The sequence below is a fragment of the Zingiber officinale genome, chromosome 8A, assembly GCF_018446385.1.
Source record: "Zingiber officinale cultivar Zhangliang chromosome 8A, Zo_v1.1, whole genome shotgun sequence".
Lineage (NCBI taxonomy): Eukaryota > Viridiplantae > Streptophyta > Magnoliopsida > Zingiberales > Zingiberaceae > Zingiber > Zingiber officinale.
In genome coordinates, this window is record NC_056000.1 from 57946074 (window position 1) to 57963054 (window position 16981).

A 16981-nucleotide genomic window follows, 5' to 3' on the forward strand; every position below is an offset into this window, starting at 1 on the left:
TAGCCTTAGATGGGTTAATTCTAGGGTTGGCTTTCCTAGTGTTATCCTTATCTAGGTTAACATGTTTGGCTCCTAAGCTCATGTATTGGTTCCTAAAGTTAACATGCTTATCATTATTAACAATTGCAACAAAACTACTAGCATGTGTCTTATTGCAAGAGTAAGACTTAAATGTTACCTTAGGGTTTGCCTTCGCTCCCCCTATAGACGTGCTCGATCTTTAGTCCTTGTGAGGTTGCCTCCCCCTCGGACATTGACTCCTATAGTGTCCCCTTCGCTTGCATTGGAAGCACACCACGTGCTCCTTGCCCTTGCGTGTTGGGACTCCGGCTTCCTTGACCTTTGGCGCCGGTGGAGTCTTTCTAACCCTCTTTGGACATTTACTCTTGTAATGTCCAAATTCCCTACACTCAAAGCACATTATGTGTAATTTGCTAGAAACTAAATGGCTTGAGTTACCTAGAGTTGAGGATGGATGAACGCTCTCTCCTTCATCCCTTTCGGAGGTAGAAGCTTCTTCTTCTTGCTCCGAACTTGAAGAAGAACTCTCCTCCTCTTCTTCTTTAGATGTTGAGTGGCCCTCAACTTCTAAATCCATTCCTCCATGAAGTGAGCTACTTGACTCACTTGACTCCTCTTCATGACTTGAAGTGGAGTTCTCCTCATGGAACTTTGCCAAGTTGTTCCACAACTCCTTGGCATCGTTATATCCACCTATCCTACACAAAACATCATTAGGTAAAGAAAATTCAAAAATTTTCAATACCTCATCGTTGACTAGGGATTGGTGGACTTGTTCCTTGGTCCACTCCTTCTTCTCTAGGGTTTCTCCTTTCTTGTCCATCGGAGGCTTGAAACCTAATTGAACACAACTCCAATTTTCAAGGTTAGTCATGAGAAAGTACTTCATTCTTATCTTCCAAAACGCGAAGTCGTCGCGATCATAGAAAGGTGGAATTGTGACGTCTTCTCCAAATAACTCCATTCTCTAGCTCGTGCTCCCCCGGGTGTTGATCCAACGAAGAGCGACCTCGCTCTGATACCACTTGTTAGGATCTTAGATGGCTAGAGGGGGGTGAATAGCCTCTTGAAAACTTAAACACAAATTTCTACAAAGAAACTTGTTAGCACAGCGGAATTAGGAAACTAAAACAAGGAGGAAACAAGCACACTAACACAAGGATTTACGAGGTTCGGGGATAACTTGCCCCTACTCCTCGGCGTGTCCGTAAGGTGGACGGCCCCTCGATCTTCGGTAGATCGCACCCCGGAAAAATTCCGGCTAAAGATCCTCCTTCTCGGTGGAGTAACCTCTCCACAAAGTCTCAAGAAATATATATGTTAAAGCACAAGACTTACAGAGCTCGGTGGCAAAGAAGAATGAACTAACGCTTACAACCACGTGAGGATCAGTGGAAACAGAGAACTCACAGACAGCAGTTTCTCACCCGAGAGCTCAAGAACTTAGCACACCACAACAATCAACAGAACGTATTGTTTTTTCACTTTCTTGCTTTCTTGTTGTGCTTTCCTCTCGCTTTTTACTGCTTCTTAAGCCTCTATTCTCTGCTGTCATGGATCGTGGTCAATCTACACAGAATCGTCGATGCAGCCAATCCATCTTCCTCCTTACCTGGTTCTCTGAACTCACACCAATGAAATCACAGCCTTCACTGGTGTCTTCTGAGCTCGAACCAATCACCAGGAGTCAAGCGGATCGCAGCCAGATCACACCAGTAGCCGTTGATGCCTCAAATGCACCATGCGCCGCGAATCATAGCAGAAAGGTCATTTGTCGTATTCCTCTTATGGACTTAATTTGAAATTAGGCTTGGAATGATACCTGTGATCCTGCAAACTCAAAAGCTAACAGCACAGAGGGTTATATGAATCAGGCAGATCAAATGCAGTGGAGGAATCGCAGAAACAAATCTGATTGTGTGTGTGGATCGGTCACCAGACCGATCCATGGACCGATCAGGACATATCCTGATCGGTCCACATCTTGTCTGATCGGTCGTGGAGACCGATCAGACTGCAGGTGGATCGGTCGGCAGACCGATCCCCTGCCTTCTTTTCTTCACAATATCATCTCCTGATCGGTCTCCAAGACCAATCAGATTGCACTCAGTGTGCTACTGAGTGTTTCCTGATCGGTCTACAGACCGATCAGATTGTACTCAGTGTGCTACTGAGTGTTTCCTGATCGGTCTACAGACCGATCAGATTACACTCAGTGTGCTACTGAGTGATCCATGGAAACTTAGTTTCACTGGATCGGTCTGCCGACCGATCCACTGTCTTATGTGTCACTAGATCGGTCTGCCGACCGATCCAATGTACCATGGAATGTCCACTTAGGTCCCTTTCTGACCTAATCCGGAGAACAAACTATAGAGCCCTCTCCGACTTCGTCCGGTCCAGAGAACGAGCTACCGAGCCCTCTCTGACCTAGTCCGGAGAACGAGCTACCGAGCCCTCTCCGACTTCGTCAGGTCCAGAGAACGAGCTACCGAGCCCTCTCTGACCTAGTCCGGAGAACGAGCTACCGAGCCCTCTCCGACTTCGTCAGATCCAGAGAACGAGCTACCGAGCCCTCTCTGACCTAGTCCGGAGAACGAGCTACCGAGCCCTCTCCGACTTCGTCAGGTCCAGAGAACGAGCTACCGAGCCCTCTCTGACCTAGTCCGGAGAACGAGCTACCGAGCCCTCTCCGACTTCGTCAGGTCCAGAGAACGAGCTACCGAGCCCTCTCTGACCTAGTCCGGAGAACGAGCTCTCTCCGACTTCGCGTGCCAAGTTTCCAACTTGGACTTTTCCCTTCCACTTGATCAACCTTGATCATTAATCAAACCAAGTTTAATTAACATCTGATACAAACTTAAATCCGTGTCAACATCAAAACAACAGCCAGGTCAGACTGTATCAACAAAGTAGAGGTAAGTCATTGGAGGAAAGTGACTAAGTGAGGATGTGTCCCCGTTCAAAGGAACAGTAGGCGTCGGTGTAATTTAGGTCCATTTCATAAACCTAAATTAAGACTCTAACTAGATCATGGTCTCGAGGAGACATAGTCCAATTACTACTTCTTATTATTATTATTCTAACATTTATCTTGCAGGTTATTGAACTAACACTTTTTATAGGGCAAAAGGAGTAAAAAGGACTCGGGTGAATAGTACCCAAGGCGCCTTCAAGTTTTGGAAGGCCCCTTCATACTATTCATAGAAGGTGCCTTTGATGTTGTGGAAGCCACCTTCTATAGGATAAACTTTAGACTTCATCGCAGATAAAGAGCAAGAAGTTTGGGATCAAACTTTGCAGGTTCGAGGCACCTTCAAGTCTATGGAAGGCACCTTCCACACCCTTTATAAGGGTATCTCGACCAAGCTTCAAGAGTCAACTTCTATATGAGCTCCTACGTGCTTGATTTGGCTTTCTTATTGGTTCGGCTTCCTACTGCTGCCCTGTTGCGACTCTACTAAGCCCGACTGACACCTAGAAGCTGTCCAAACATCGAGCTCAAGGAGACCATCTATCAAAGTGTTTGGTAACATAACATAATTTCTATTTTTAATTTTTGCAAACAAAAAGTGTAGTCTGCTACACTTCTTCAATTCTTTTATACTTGATCCCCTCTTCTAGTAGTTCTGGAAGAGAGTTTTAGTGAATTACTCATCGATAGGTCCGCGGGACCTGAGTCTTAGAGTAGAAGTCGCCAAAGGCTCCGAACCAAGTAAATTCTTGTGTTTGTGTCTTTTTTTTCATTTTTGTCTATTTCTTTTTCTGCTACGTACTCTTGTTTTAAAACAAAAAGTCAAGCTTTTGAAAACCACATGATCCCCCCCCCCCCCCCCCCCCTTCACGTGTGTCTCAATCCAACACCATTAACACATTGGTATTGTTATTCAGTGAATATGATAGACTTAACTTCAACAGTAATTTTGTGCCAAATTTATTCAAAATTGTATAAATTTCAAAAACTTACAATAACCAATCTAAGATGTAAAACTAAGGTTGGAGTGCATAATTATACTTACAAGACACTTATGAATGCATTGGTCCTCGTTTGGGTTGAATCTCATAAGCATAAGTCCATCAATGTGTTTTAGCCAAAAGTGGCTATCAATCCAACTATAGAATTTTAGACAAACTCACTAATAATCATACAATGTTCAGAATATGAAATTTTCAACATGGTCAAAGTCAAGGAGTCTTAGAAATAAATTGGTGATGTTGTTGAATGAATATGATAAGCATAAGTCCAACAGTGTATTTATGCTAGATTTACAAAGTTGTATAAATTTTAAAAACACATAACAACCTATCTAAGATGTGAAACTAAGGTTAGAGGACATGATTACAATCAACTCTGCAAATATTTCTAAGTTAAAAAAACTCTTGGTTAAAGAATATTTTGAAATTCCTTCGAACCTTTAGAATTTTTTTTTAAACGTACTTTGCAACGAACTCTTCAAATATTTTGAAAAGTTAGTTTGAAAATATCTTAGAAGTTAGTTTTAAAAATGTTGATATTATTTTGTTAAAGTTAGCTTTCAAAATCTATTATAAATTTTGAAGACTTTTTTCAAATTATGTAAAAAAAATTTAAACCACTTAACTCCTCCCTACAATAAACCTACAAGTTTTTATGCTTCTTTTAAAAAAACTTATACTCACTTGTGTGTTTTAGTACTTTGGTATACTTACTTGCATATTTTTTATGAATGCCAAAGGGAGAGGATAAGGATTAAGTAAGAAAAATGGAAAACAAAACTATATATTTGAAAACCTTAATCTTAAAATGATTAATAGAATAGAACTTGCTTAATTACTATTCCTTCTGCATTATTTTTTTTAACTTTGACACAGGTTGGCATTACATCAAAAAATGGGAGATTGTTGGTGCAGTCAGCACCAATGGTCAAACTTGAGTTTTGATGAATGACAAATAGGCTAAAGTTAGACATGTTGTTATCTAAGCTTGTTACCGAGTGTGCAGGGTTGACTAACCCCAATCAGGATGTTTGATCCTTATTAGTTTTAGACTGAATGTGTGATTCCAGCAAGTCAGGATGTTTGATTTCTGATAGGTTGAAGTCCAGATGTGGGATTCTGGCAGAGGTCAGAATATACGATTCCCGATTGGAGAAGACCGAATGTGCGATTCTAGTAGGTCGGGATATGTAATTTTCGATTGGAGAAGATCGGATATGCGATATCGGTAGGTCAGGATGTTTAATTCTCGAAGTTCAGATGTGTGATTCCAGAGATAACTCTACACCTGGTAAGTAGAGGTAAGTCATTGAAGGAAAGTGACTTAGTGAGGATGTGTTCCCATTCGAAGGAACAGTAGGTGTCGGTGCAATTTAGGTCTATTTCATAAACCTAAATTAAGACTCTAACTAGATCCTGGTCTCGAGGAGACATAGTCCAATTACTACTTCTTATTATTATTAAGCTAACATTTATCTTGCAAGTTATTGAACTAACACTTTTTATAGGGCAAAAAGAGTAAAAAGGACTCGGGTGAACAGTACCCGAGGCGCCTTCAAGCTTTAGAAGGCCCCTTCATACTGTTCACAGAAGGTGCCTTCGGTGTTGTGGAAGGTGCCTTCGGTGTTGTGGAAGGCGCCTTCTACAGATAAACATTAGACTTCATCGCAGATAAGGAGCAAGAAGTTTGGGATCAAACTTTGCAGGTTGGAGGTGCCTTCAAGGCTATGGAAGGCGCCTTCCACACCCTTTATAAGGGTATCTCGACCAAGCTTCAAGAATCAACTTCTATATGAGCTCCTACGTGCTTGATTTGGCTTTCCTACTAGTTCGGCTTCTTGCTGATGCCCTGTTATGACTCTACTAAGCCCGACTATTGCCGAGAAGTTGTCCAAACACCGAGCTCAAGCAGACCATCTATGAAAGTATTTGGTAACATAACATAATTTCTATTTTTAATTTCTGTAAACAAAAAGTGTAGTCTGTTATACTTCTTCGATTCTTTTATACTTGATCCCCTCTTCCAATGGTTCTGGAAGAGGGTTTTAGTGAATTACTCATCGATAGGTCCACAGAACCTGAGTCTTAGAGTAGGAGTCGCCGAAGGCTCTGAACCAAGTAAATTCTTGTGTGCATGTCTTTTTTCATTTCTGTCTATTTCTTTTTCTACTGCGTACTCTTATTTTAAAATAAAAAAGATCAGCTTTTGAAAATCACATGATTCACCCCTCCCCCCTCTCACGTGCGTCTCGATCCAACACCATTGACATATTGGTATTGTTATTCAATGAATATGATAGACTTAACTTCAACAGTAATTTTGTGTCAAATTTATTCAAAGTTGTGTAAATTTCAAAAATTCACAATAACCCATCTAAGGTGTAAAACTAAGGTTGGAGTGCATAATTACACTTACAAGACATTTATGAACACATTGGTTCTCATTTGGGTTGAATCTCATAAGCATAAGTCCATCAATGTGTTTTAGCCAAAAGCAGCTATCAATCCAACTATAGAATTTTGGACAAACTCACTAATAATCATACAATATTCAAAATATGAAATTTTCAACATGGTCAAAGTCAAGGGAGTCTTAGAAACAAATTGACGATGTTGTTGAATGAATATGTAGGCATAAGTCCAACAGTGTATTTATACTAGATTTACAAAGTTGTATAAATTTTAAAAACACATAACAACCTATCTAAGATGTGAAACTAAGATTTGAGGACATGATTACAATCAAGAGCCTTATAAGAATGCATTAGTTCTTATTTGAATTGATTTGGATGTACTTAAGGTCATAGGTGACTTTTGGCCAAAACTCACTAATAAGTCCATTAGTGAGTTTTGACTATGTTACATTTTCCTCAAAGTTAGCCTATTTAGAATTAAATATGAATTTTATCCTATAATCTATATTTTCCTTTTATCAAATAATCTATATTTTATAGTATAATTTGAATTTTTCTATATTGGATAATCTCAATTTTATCATATAATCAGCATCTTCGTGCATTGGATACCTTAAATTTAGGATGATAATTAATGATAACTTCCTTTCTTATTTTTAGAAATGTTTACTTAAAATTGTTTAAATTTTAGAAATTCACGACATCCCATCTTGGATGTACCAAGGTTGGAGGGTATGATTACACTCAAAAGACTTTTACGAATACATTGGTCCTAGCTTGAATTGATTTAAATGTTTCTAAGCCCATTATTAACTTTTGGCTAAAACTCATCTAGGACTCATCAATAAGTTTTGAGCAAAAGTCATTGATTCTCTTAGAATTATCATATTCAATCTAATCAAGACTAATATATTCTTGGGATTCTCCCGAGTGTAATCATGTCTTCTAATCTTGATTATACACTGTATTTAATTTGCTATGAGTTTTTGAAAAAAAAAATCAACATTATGTAATTTTATCACAAAGTTACTTACGGATATAGACTTATCATATTCACTCAATAATAATAATTATTTATTCTTGAGACTCTGACCATATTTAAAATTTCTAAATTTGGACAGTGTACAACAATGGGTGAGTTCTAGTAGGAGAAATGTTTTCCCATCATTTTGTTGCTTTGTCAAGCAAGAATGGTACTATACTTTCCACCTTAATATCTTTCGGTACTTCCAACAATTTGAGATGATTCTCGATCTCTTTTGACCAATTTTGTACAACTTTTAGGTTTGGATTCCCATCAAAATTTGGGACACGAGCTCTTGGACGTGTAATGGTGCTTGGTATCATTAGGTTGAGGTTGTAGGGGTGGTTGCGGTTGGTTGCTAAGTTCACTTACCCTTGGAGTGTAGTTGTCACAATAGTTGCTTTGGCCATTAAGTTCTCACGACTTGGGCCTTAAACTCTTGGGGATTATTGCCTACTTCCACTGGCCTCGTCATTGTTTTCATGGGGAAAGGCATAGCACAGATTACAATTAATGCGGGTGGTCTTCATACCATTTCACTAAAAACATTTCAAGTCTTTCTAAAACTATCAGAGTTTTATGATTGAAAGAAAATTCAAATAATCACTGCAAGAAAAAAGCTTATAGACGATGCTTTAAAAGTGTTGTCTATGTAGTTGAAACAACATTGTTAAAAGCATTGTTGTTAAAAGTCTGTTCAAAGACAACGCTTTAAAAGTGTTGTAATTTGTAGCAAAGACAACATTTTTGCAATGCTTTAAAAGCGTTGTCATTTTTTGCAAAGAACGCATAAAAAGAGTTGTATTTTTTAAAGACAACACATAAAAAAGCATTGTCTTTTTTAGCAAAGACAACAGTTTCACAACACATAAAAAAATGTTGTCTTTTTTAGCAAAAGACAAGAGGTTTTAAACTATCATGTTTTAATACCAAAGACAAATAAAGATAAATAAAAATGAATCTACTTCAATCAACAGCATATTATTAAATAAACAACCAAGATAAATGTACAAATTATCATCTTTACACTTATATAATAAACATAATTACTCGCATACAAATAAATTTTAATTAGGAGATACTCAAAACTACTCTTATCGACTACATATTATTGGATGAATTTAAAAGATCTTGATAGATGCTACTTATCCTCTTAACTTGAAAGTTCTTTACTAATTGATTTTAACCATCTTCTCGCTTAAATCTCAAAGTCTTCTTGATAGTTCTTCATCAAAGTACTTTCCAGTCACACCCCTGAGGTTCGAATGCAATGTCACATAGTATGTAGTTGCTACTCCTATAATTATCCATACCCGAGTTGTTTAGCTGGAGTTTTTGAATATCTCCATTCACCTTCAAAATATCTAAAAAGACACTGCATGTGAAATTTCCACAATCTCAACATCTAATGAAAGGCAACAGGAATAAGCAAACGACATGTGAAATTTCTACAATCTCAACTTCTATCATCCAAGAAGTCAAAACCTTATTCCAAAAAGTCAAGAAATTGATGCATCAGAACAAAGTCTTTGTCTTTAGCAAAAGATACAACTTCATACAATTCAAACAGAAAAGATGAATACATGTATCTTAAGGTTCTTAGATAAACACAATTACATTTCTCAAATGGGACTGTAAGATTCAAAACAAAGTGTAAGTTAGTCCTAATAACCCACAAAAATGGAACAACAACAATATCTCTAGTGGATTCTATAAACTTTGAGATTCTGAAGTAGGAATCAAGACAGTTTACTTAGCATTAAATCAACAAACAACACAACATAAACCAAAAAAGGAGAACAAACTCATGGCTTAATGTATAATATCTTATATAATCAACATCCACATTTCACTATGTGTTACCATGTCATGGTTGTGCTAGCAGAAATGTTGATGCTACTATTTTAGAATTCCACAACATCTTCCCATTGTGATGTTCGTTCAAGATAGAATGGCAAAAGCACACAACCAATATGAGCAATCAATAGAAATATGAACAAATCCACTTGAAAACCAAATAATTTTTTTTTACATACCTCTAGGAACGATGGTCGAACTTCTATAAGTTGCACAAAGGCAAAACAAACCTGTGTATCAGAGAAAACAAACACAGATCGATGAAAGATCAAAATGCTAAGGTAAAAACACTTAAGCAATACGTAAGTTTGGATCCAATCTACACAACATTGGAAGATTTGTAACAATCACAATCTAGGTATATACAAACTTTAGATCCACAAACTATGTTAGTTTGTCCAGCACATATAGAAGTTATCCAATCTGCACAACATGAAAAGACATTCAATCAGACACTACAAAACAAGACTAAAAACTATTTAAAGAAAGATTAACATGACACTAAAATTAATTTGCTTACAATCTTTTGTACTCTTTTCGTCAAATCCTCTCCTTCAAAATCTCCTTCTTTGATAAGTCGCCAACACTACAATAAATCAACTAACGGGTAATATGTCGAGTTAAAAGAATCTAAGACACTCACCATGTACCACATGCAAACAACAACCCAATTATACCACAAATAAAGTACAGCTAAACCCCACAACTTATCTTGAACCTTCTGCACCTTCTTCTTGACCTTAACCTTACAACCTTCATAATGTATATTGACTATAAGAACACAAGTCAGCAATTAAAACATGTACTGATTTATATGCCATGAAAGTCAATATTTTCTATAAATAATTCAGTTATCACTTCATTAAAAAAATAGAAACTAAAAATTTAAAACAAAAGCAACATAAAATAATTAAGCAAAGCATTTAACAAAACATTTAAAGAAACATCTAATCTATAACCTAATTACATTTAAATGATGACATGAACATAAGAGAAACATGAAGCATTCAATTAACAAAGTATTGCAAGAATCTAAACTAAAGAAAATACAAAACTAAAGTAGGATAAATGGTTGGGACATTTCATCAGACATTTGATGATCTGGATCTTGAATTGAAAATAATCAATGAAGAATTGATGACTTGTTTCTGAACTTGTTTAACAATATTAAACTAGTTTAAATTGAGATGCTAAGCAAGCAACACTTCATTACTATGGCAAAAAAAAAAAAAAAATCAAAGATTGATTCATTAAAGCGAATGAAATGCTAGGAAAGAAACAAATCTATCAAACAGAAGCACCAGACTACAGCAAATGAGTAAATAGAACTCCATGGAAGCATTAATAATTCCAAATATGATATCATATAACTCGAACAATGAACGAATGAAACAAAGAACCATGATTTCTTTCTCAAATCTTAGCAGCTACAGGAGTTTTCTTACTGATCCGGTGATAAAGACGGGGGACCCCCATTGACGGAAAGTCAACGACACGTAGAGGTCAAAGATCAAGAGATGCAACCCTGAGACCCGACCGACCGGACTGAGAGGGCCGACCGGCATCGACCGACCGTAATGAGATGGCCGACCAGCGGGAATCCCCCGAGCCAAATGAAAGACAACCCGACTAGGGGTCGGGTTTCCGATGCTCAATTTCAGGGCCGAGCGGGATGTCCGTTCGGCTAGGGCATAAGGCAACAAAGAGTCAGGAGCAATCTCATCCGAGCATACGACCGAGGCAGAGTAATATGCCTGCCGAGCGGCCGAACTGCTCGGCCCGGAACAGACAAGAAGCGCAAGATGACAAAGGAGACAGGGGATAACATCATCCTCGAGACGTCTGCCGCCGACAAACAGCAGAGTTGGCGGTCGAGCCGTACACAGGATCATACGGTGGAAGCTTCCACCGTCACATCCGGGATATGCTCGGACGATTGCGGAATGACGCCAGAGGTACTTTTCTGACAGATGCTTGTTAAGGTATGTTTGGGGAAGCGTGCACACATAGAGAAGTGTGCCCGTGCCTCCCCGGGGTCCTATATAAGGACCCCTAGACGTCGGCGAAGGTATGCGTAAATCTTTACTGTAGCCACATTACGCTGCCTCTCTCGTTGCTTGACTTGAGCGTTGGAGGGCCGTCGCCAGGAAACCCCTCCCGGTTCGGCTTCTTTGCAGGTTCGCCGGAGATCTACGCCACCAGTCGCAGACAGCGGAGCGTGTCACATCTCCAGCGTCCGTCGACTCAGCGCTCGGACAGGATCACTTACATAAAAGATAAATCTTGCATCTTAATCAAGAAACAAAAATATTTGAACAAAAATGGGCGAGGATTCATGCAAAGAAAACAAAAACTACATAAACGACTTTTATCCTCCACTTCAATTGCATAGAAGCAATAGCGAAGGATCAAAAAAAAAAAAAAAAATTAGACAAAATATATGGAGAGGGAATGGGGGATGCCGGAAGGAAGCTATGACCTCTCCTCTTCTAACCCAAATAGGAGATGAGAGTAAGTAGCTCCGCTAGCGATGATGGAGAGGAGGTGGTTGGCCGGATGTAGGAAAGGAGGAAGATGGAGAAGAAGGCAATGACTTGTGTTGGCGTCAATAAGACGAGGTTGGGTGTCTACTTGATAGGAGAAGATGGAGTGAGGGATGGTGCGGAGGAGTGGCGGAGGAGGGTTTCGACGGAGATGATTTTTGGAGTTTTTGCGGAGATAGAGTTTAGACTGGGTTTTAATTTCGTATAGTTTTTGCAAATGGAGATTTTGACGAAGGAAGTTTGGTGACATAGGGTTAAAAATTGATAAACCATGCTTTTTAAAAAGACCTAAATTTTAAATTCTAAATCTTAAATCCTAAACCTTAAAAAGACCCTAAACCCTAAATTCTAAACCCTAAATCAAAAAAAAATCCAATAGACAACGCCCAATTTAGAATGTTTTAGAATCCACTGAGCAATCAAGTCCCGCTGGTCATGATAAGTCGCAAGGTTGATTTATTAGAATCGTTACCGTACACTACTCAACACTTAAAAAATTGCCACGCCCGCAGCAGAAAAGAGATTAAAGAATAAAATTGACGATTGATTACAATCCTTCATTTTTTTATTTTTTATTTATTTTTTTGGCATCCTATCGATGATTCCTCACGCTCCAGGAACCCCTCAGCTTCCACATCAACGTGAAAGCTCTCCCGAGCCTCCGCGATCTTGATTTCTTCAGCGGCATCTCGTCGGAGACAATCCCTTCGGAGCTGTCGATGATCTCGTCACCAGTTCCGCCGTAGGCCGGCGCTAACTGGGGCGTCTGATCCAGTACCGCCTGGTGCGCCATTTCGCGTTGCCTCTGCTCCCTGAACAGCTTCAGCAGCCTCTGCGCTTTCTCTCTCCCTCGCGGCGTCCCGTTCACGGAGACGCAGACGAGAGAAGGGATGACGCCTTCTTGGAGCACCACGTGGCTGCAGCTCTTGTCGCCCTCGCACAGCAGCAGGAAGCAGGAGGCCGCCTGCTCCTGCTCCACAGCCTCCCCGTTCTCCAGCACGCTCGCCATGGCCGCAATGAGGCCCGCGGTGGAGACTATTTCCCTGTTGGCGGAAGGGCTCGACGACAAGTTTATCAGCACGGCCAGAGCCTTCTCCACCCACATCTTGTTCCCCGATGCTGCGGGCGCTGCGGCGATCAGGGAATGAAGGACGTTTATGACGCCGGCGGAGAGCAGGGGAGCGACGTTGGCTGGGTGGGAGGAAAGGTGGTACAAAGCGTATAGGGCGTCGTGCTTGCAGCTTCTTCTGCAGTTGGCGGCCTGCAGCAGCTGAACCAGGAAGTGCACCGCCGATGGGCTCGAGCCGATCATGACCTTGGCCGATTCGAGACATGACAAGTTGAGGTAGAGAGCGGCCGCCGCCTCATGCATTTTGGGATTTCGAATCATCTCCTCCAAAAGCTGCATCAGTCCGGCGGACACCAACTTCTCTTTGTTCCTATTCATCAATTGATTAATCGATCGATCGAATCACCTTTGAAATCTGTAATGAAGTCGTAAGAAAATCACCTGTTATTGTTGACGGCGAGATTGAAGAGTGCCATGGCTGCAGTTTCTTGTGCTGGTTCATCACCCTCATCGACGGCCGACTTCAGGAACTGGACGAGCGCCTCCACAAAGCCACTCGCGCCCATGTAGATCCTCGCCTCTTCGTCGTTCTTGAGAAGAAGCCGAATTTTCTCCGCGGCCTCGCGTTGCTCCTCCATGGTCCTCGCTTGATTCAACGCGGCCAGCAAGTTCTCGCACTTGGCGACCTCATCCAGCTCATCGTCTTTCTTCTCCAAGCTCACGCTCTCTTCCGCCTTGAGCGGCTCCGGTGTCTTGGCGCTTCCGTTCTCAGGCGGCGCGGTTTGGTTGTCAGGAACCGACAGAGCCAGCCTCCAGTAGTTGAGATCGAGCGATTCCGGCGGGCCGCTCGGAGCCGCCACTCCATTCTGTTCGCACCAACTCACGATCAGCCCCTTGACGCAGTAATTCGGAGTGAGGCAGAGGTGAGAAAGCTGCTGTCGAGTCTTGGGACAAGTACTGTGACCGTCGCCGAACCATTTCTCGATGCACACGCGCTCGTACGTCTGCCCGGAAGATATGACGATAGGGTCGTACATGAGCTGCAGAGAGATCGGGCACCTCAGCTCCTCCGGCGGCACCGGCGCGTTGCCTGATTCCTCTCCACTCTGCTTGAAATTGATCGAGCAGAGCTTGGAAGCTGGCTTCTCCAAACGCCAACCTTTCTCCTGGACGGCGGTGCAGTCGACGGTGGGGGACGAAGGACAGGAACCCTGCTGGAAGTCGGCGTCGTCCGGCAAGTCTTTCCTGAACAGTTTGGAGTATTTCCTCATGAGATGGAGTAAGTAAGCGACGATGGACTCCTTCCTCTCGTCTTCCTCTGCGCGGGCGCTCTCCAACAGTTTCTTCAGCGATCTTCTCTCCCAGAGAGCTGTTTTGTAGGAGGTGATGCCCAGCTTCAAGACGGCTTGATGAAATATCTTCAGTTCTTCGTGATCATTGGAATCGCCGTCGAATCTTTTCTCCTTGTTCAGCAAAGAGATCACCTCGTCGCCTACTTGCTTCTCCGATTGATCCAGAGCGAAGCCAGTCGCCGCCGCCGCCTCCATGATCTCCTTAATCTAAAATTAAATACCAAAAAAAATCTACATCAAAACTAATTGCGATCGATAGCTATCTAGGGAGCTTAGGAAGAGAGTACCCGACGACTAATGTCTTGTTGGGGGACTATGCCATGGACAAGCTGAAGACCTTCCTCGAGACCACATTTCACCTTGTTAAATTTCACAAGAACAGAATCTGAAGTTATAGCCTGAAAAGCACAATATTCACGGAATCAGACAATCAGACAGTGGCTGAAGGATTGCAAAAATGCTACTTTTATTTTTAAATTTTACCAGGTAAAGCTTGCTGCACTCGGAGCAATGGCGAAGAATGTTCCTGGCCTTGTCGATGGCGACGTGCAACGAACACAGCGCTTGTATTCCTGACTTGCTTCTGGGTTTTGCTTCCTCCACGCTGGGAAAGATTTTCAATATGTCGTAGACAATCGCAGAAAGTTGCTTGCACATTTCGCCATGCAACTGCAACAAACCCATTTTCAGGTGAGAGATTTGTCGTGTTCCACATAAAAGTTGAAAGAATTTCAGCTAATTAAAGATCTGGAGATCGAGGAGATCGATCGAGTTGGACATCGAACCTTTGCATCGCTCGCGGCGTACAGATTCTCCTCGGCCTCAATGGAGTCCATGTTCTCCTAAAATGGTAATCTGTCGACACAATACATTGGAAATAAGTGAAAAACGAGTGAGAGAGCATGGGAATATGATAAAGAACTAGCAAACGATCATTCGGGAAAAAAAAAGGGTAAATTTTGTTGGTGAATGCGAAGATAAAAGATACGAAGCATTGAGAGAGAATAGAGAAACATATCTTGAAGGTAATGGTGAAACATACCTGTGAAAAATATAGTAAAGTCTAACGAATTATGGAGAACTTGGAAGGTTAGTTTAATTGTGAAGGGGAAAATGATGGAGATGAGGTGCTAGAGGAGCAATCATTAATTAGAAACTTAACCAAATTAAGGCTTCCAGAATGAGATTACAGCTCTTTTCAAGCAATTGTTATTACAGATGGAAAGAGTGAAACCTAAAATCATGGAACTCCACAGCTAAATTGGGAAGTTTTTTTTCATGAAAACTCTAAATAAACGTTGAATTGGTCATTGGCACCATAAAAATTTTAATACGGTATACCTAAATTTAGGTTATCAGTATCGGTATATACTAAAATAATGAAATACCAAATAATTTTGGTGAATTGAGTAAATATAATTTTTTTTTCTTTTATAATTTTAGTATATAAAAATACCAAAATTTAAAATAATTTTAGTATGAACAGTTGACCGTATGTATGCTGAAGTATAAAATTTAGTATATATTTTTTAAATATCAAAATATTCCATAATATAATATAAAATTTTAGATATGGTACACTCCTACTTCTTTTAACGTGGCAACAAGCTACAAATAAAGGTTTGTTTCTATCAATGTTCTCAAGACGTCGAAATCCATAGTCAATCTACAAAGTAGACTGTAGCTATTTTGGTTAAAATTTATAAATTTTTAAAATGAGATTATAAAAAAATAATTTGATTTTTAAAATATTAGAGAGAAAAGTAATATAAATTTTTTAAAAACTTTTGTGATATTTTTTTAAATAAAACTTTTTTAAAAAAAATTATATCTTTTGATTTTTTTTAAAAAAAAATTATAAATAATGATCTCTAAGTTCATACAAAATAAATGCAAAATGGATAAACATGGCCGACACAATCATTATTGAGCCTAGGCAAAAAATTATTAAATCCTTTAATTTTTTTAAAAAATATAAATTTATAAAATATTTTTTTTATATAAAATATAGTTTTCTAACTTTTGTAACATGTAAAGTGTTTAATTACAATTTTATATTCAAATTTAGATAATAAATCTTTTCAATTGATAGAATAATTAAATTATTTAATATTTCTGACACGTAAATAAAATTTTATTAATTTTTAGTTAAAAAAATTGTTGAAGCTATATTAATCTTGAGATATTATATAGGCTATTGTCAGTAGTGTTTTATACCTCAAGTGTTATTTTGTTATTTTTTAATTCTGATGTCCTTATTTCTTTTAAACTTTTCATTTTAAAAATAAATCTAAACCATAACATGTTTTAAAAAGAATTGTTCAAATATTTTTCTTTCAGAAATTCATCATCAAATAATTTTAACTTTTCTACCTCATAAAACAAATCAAAATAATTTTGTATATCTTAAAATTTTCAAACCTATGAAGAAATTACATTACCAAAATATAATTTAAATAATTAATTTTTAAAGATTTTTAGGTAAATAATTTACTTCATTAATTTCATTCTCATCAAATTGTTTGTTACTTTTAATTATATATTCTTCATGAAATTTTGATTTTATAATATATATTTTTTTTTGGTAGAAATCATAATAAATATGAATACTCTATGGTAAGACTTGGGAGTCAAGTTCAGACTATAGCCTGGTGTCTAGCCTCTCCCATGTATTATTTAACTATCAAAGTTAATAGTTATTTATGATTTTTTTTTTTTTTGTATTA

The 16981-nt window shown here is 39.1% G+C and overlaps 1 protein-coding gene across 1 annotated transcript; it reads right to left on the minus strand.

Moving 5' to 3' along the window:
• Positions 1 to 12426: 12426 nt before the first annotated feature.
• On the minus strand, positions 12427 to 15091 carry LOC122010858 (U-box domain-containing protein 7-like). The gene is made up of 5 exons (XM_042567329.1): positions 15041 to 15091; positions 14739 to 14924; positions 14543 to 14653; positions 13345 to 14462; positions 12427 to 13273 (listed from the first exon to the last, which is right to left on the minus strand). The coding sequence occupies exons 1-5, from the start codon at positions 15089 to 15091 to the stop codon at positions 12427 to 12429; spliced, it is 2313 nt and encodes a 770-aa protein (XP_042423263.1).
• Positions 15092 to 16981: the final 1890 nt, after the last annotated feature.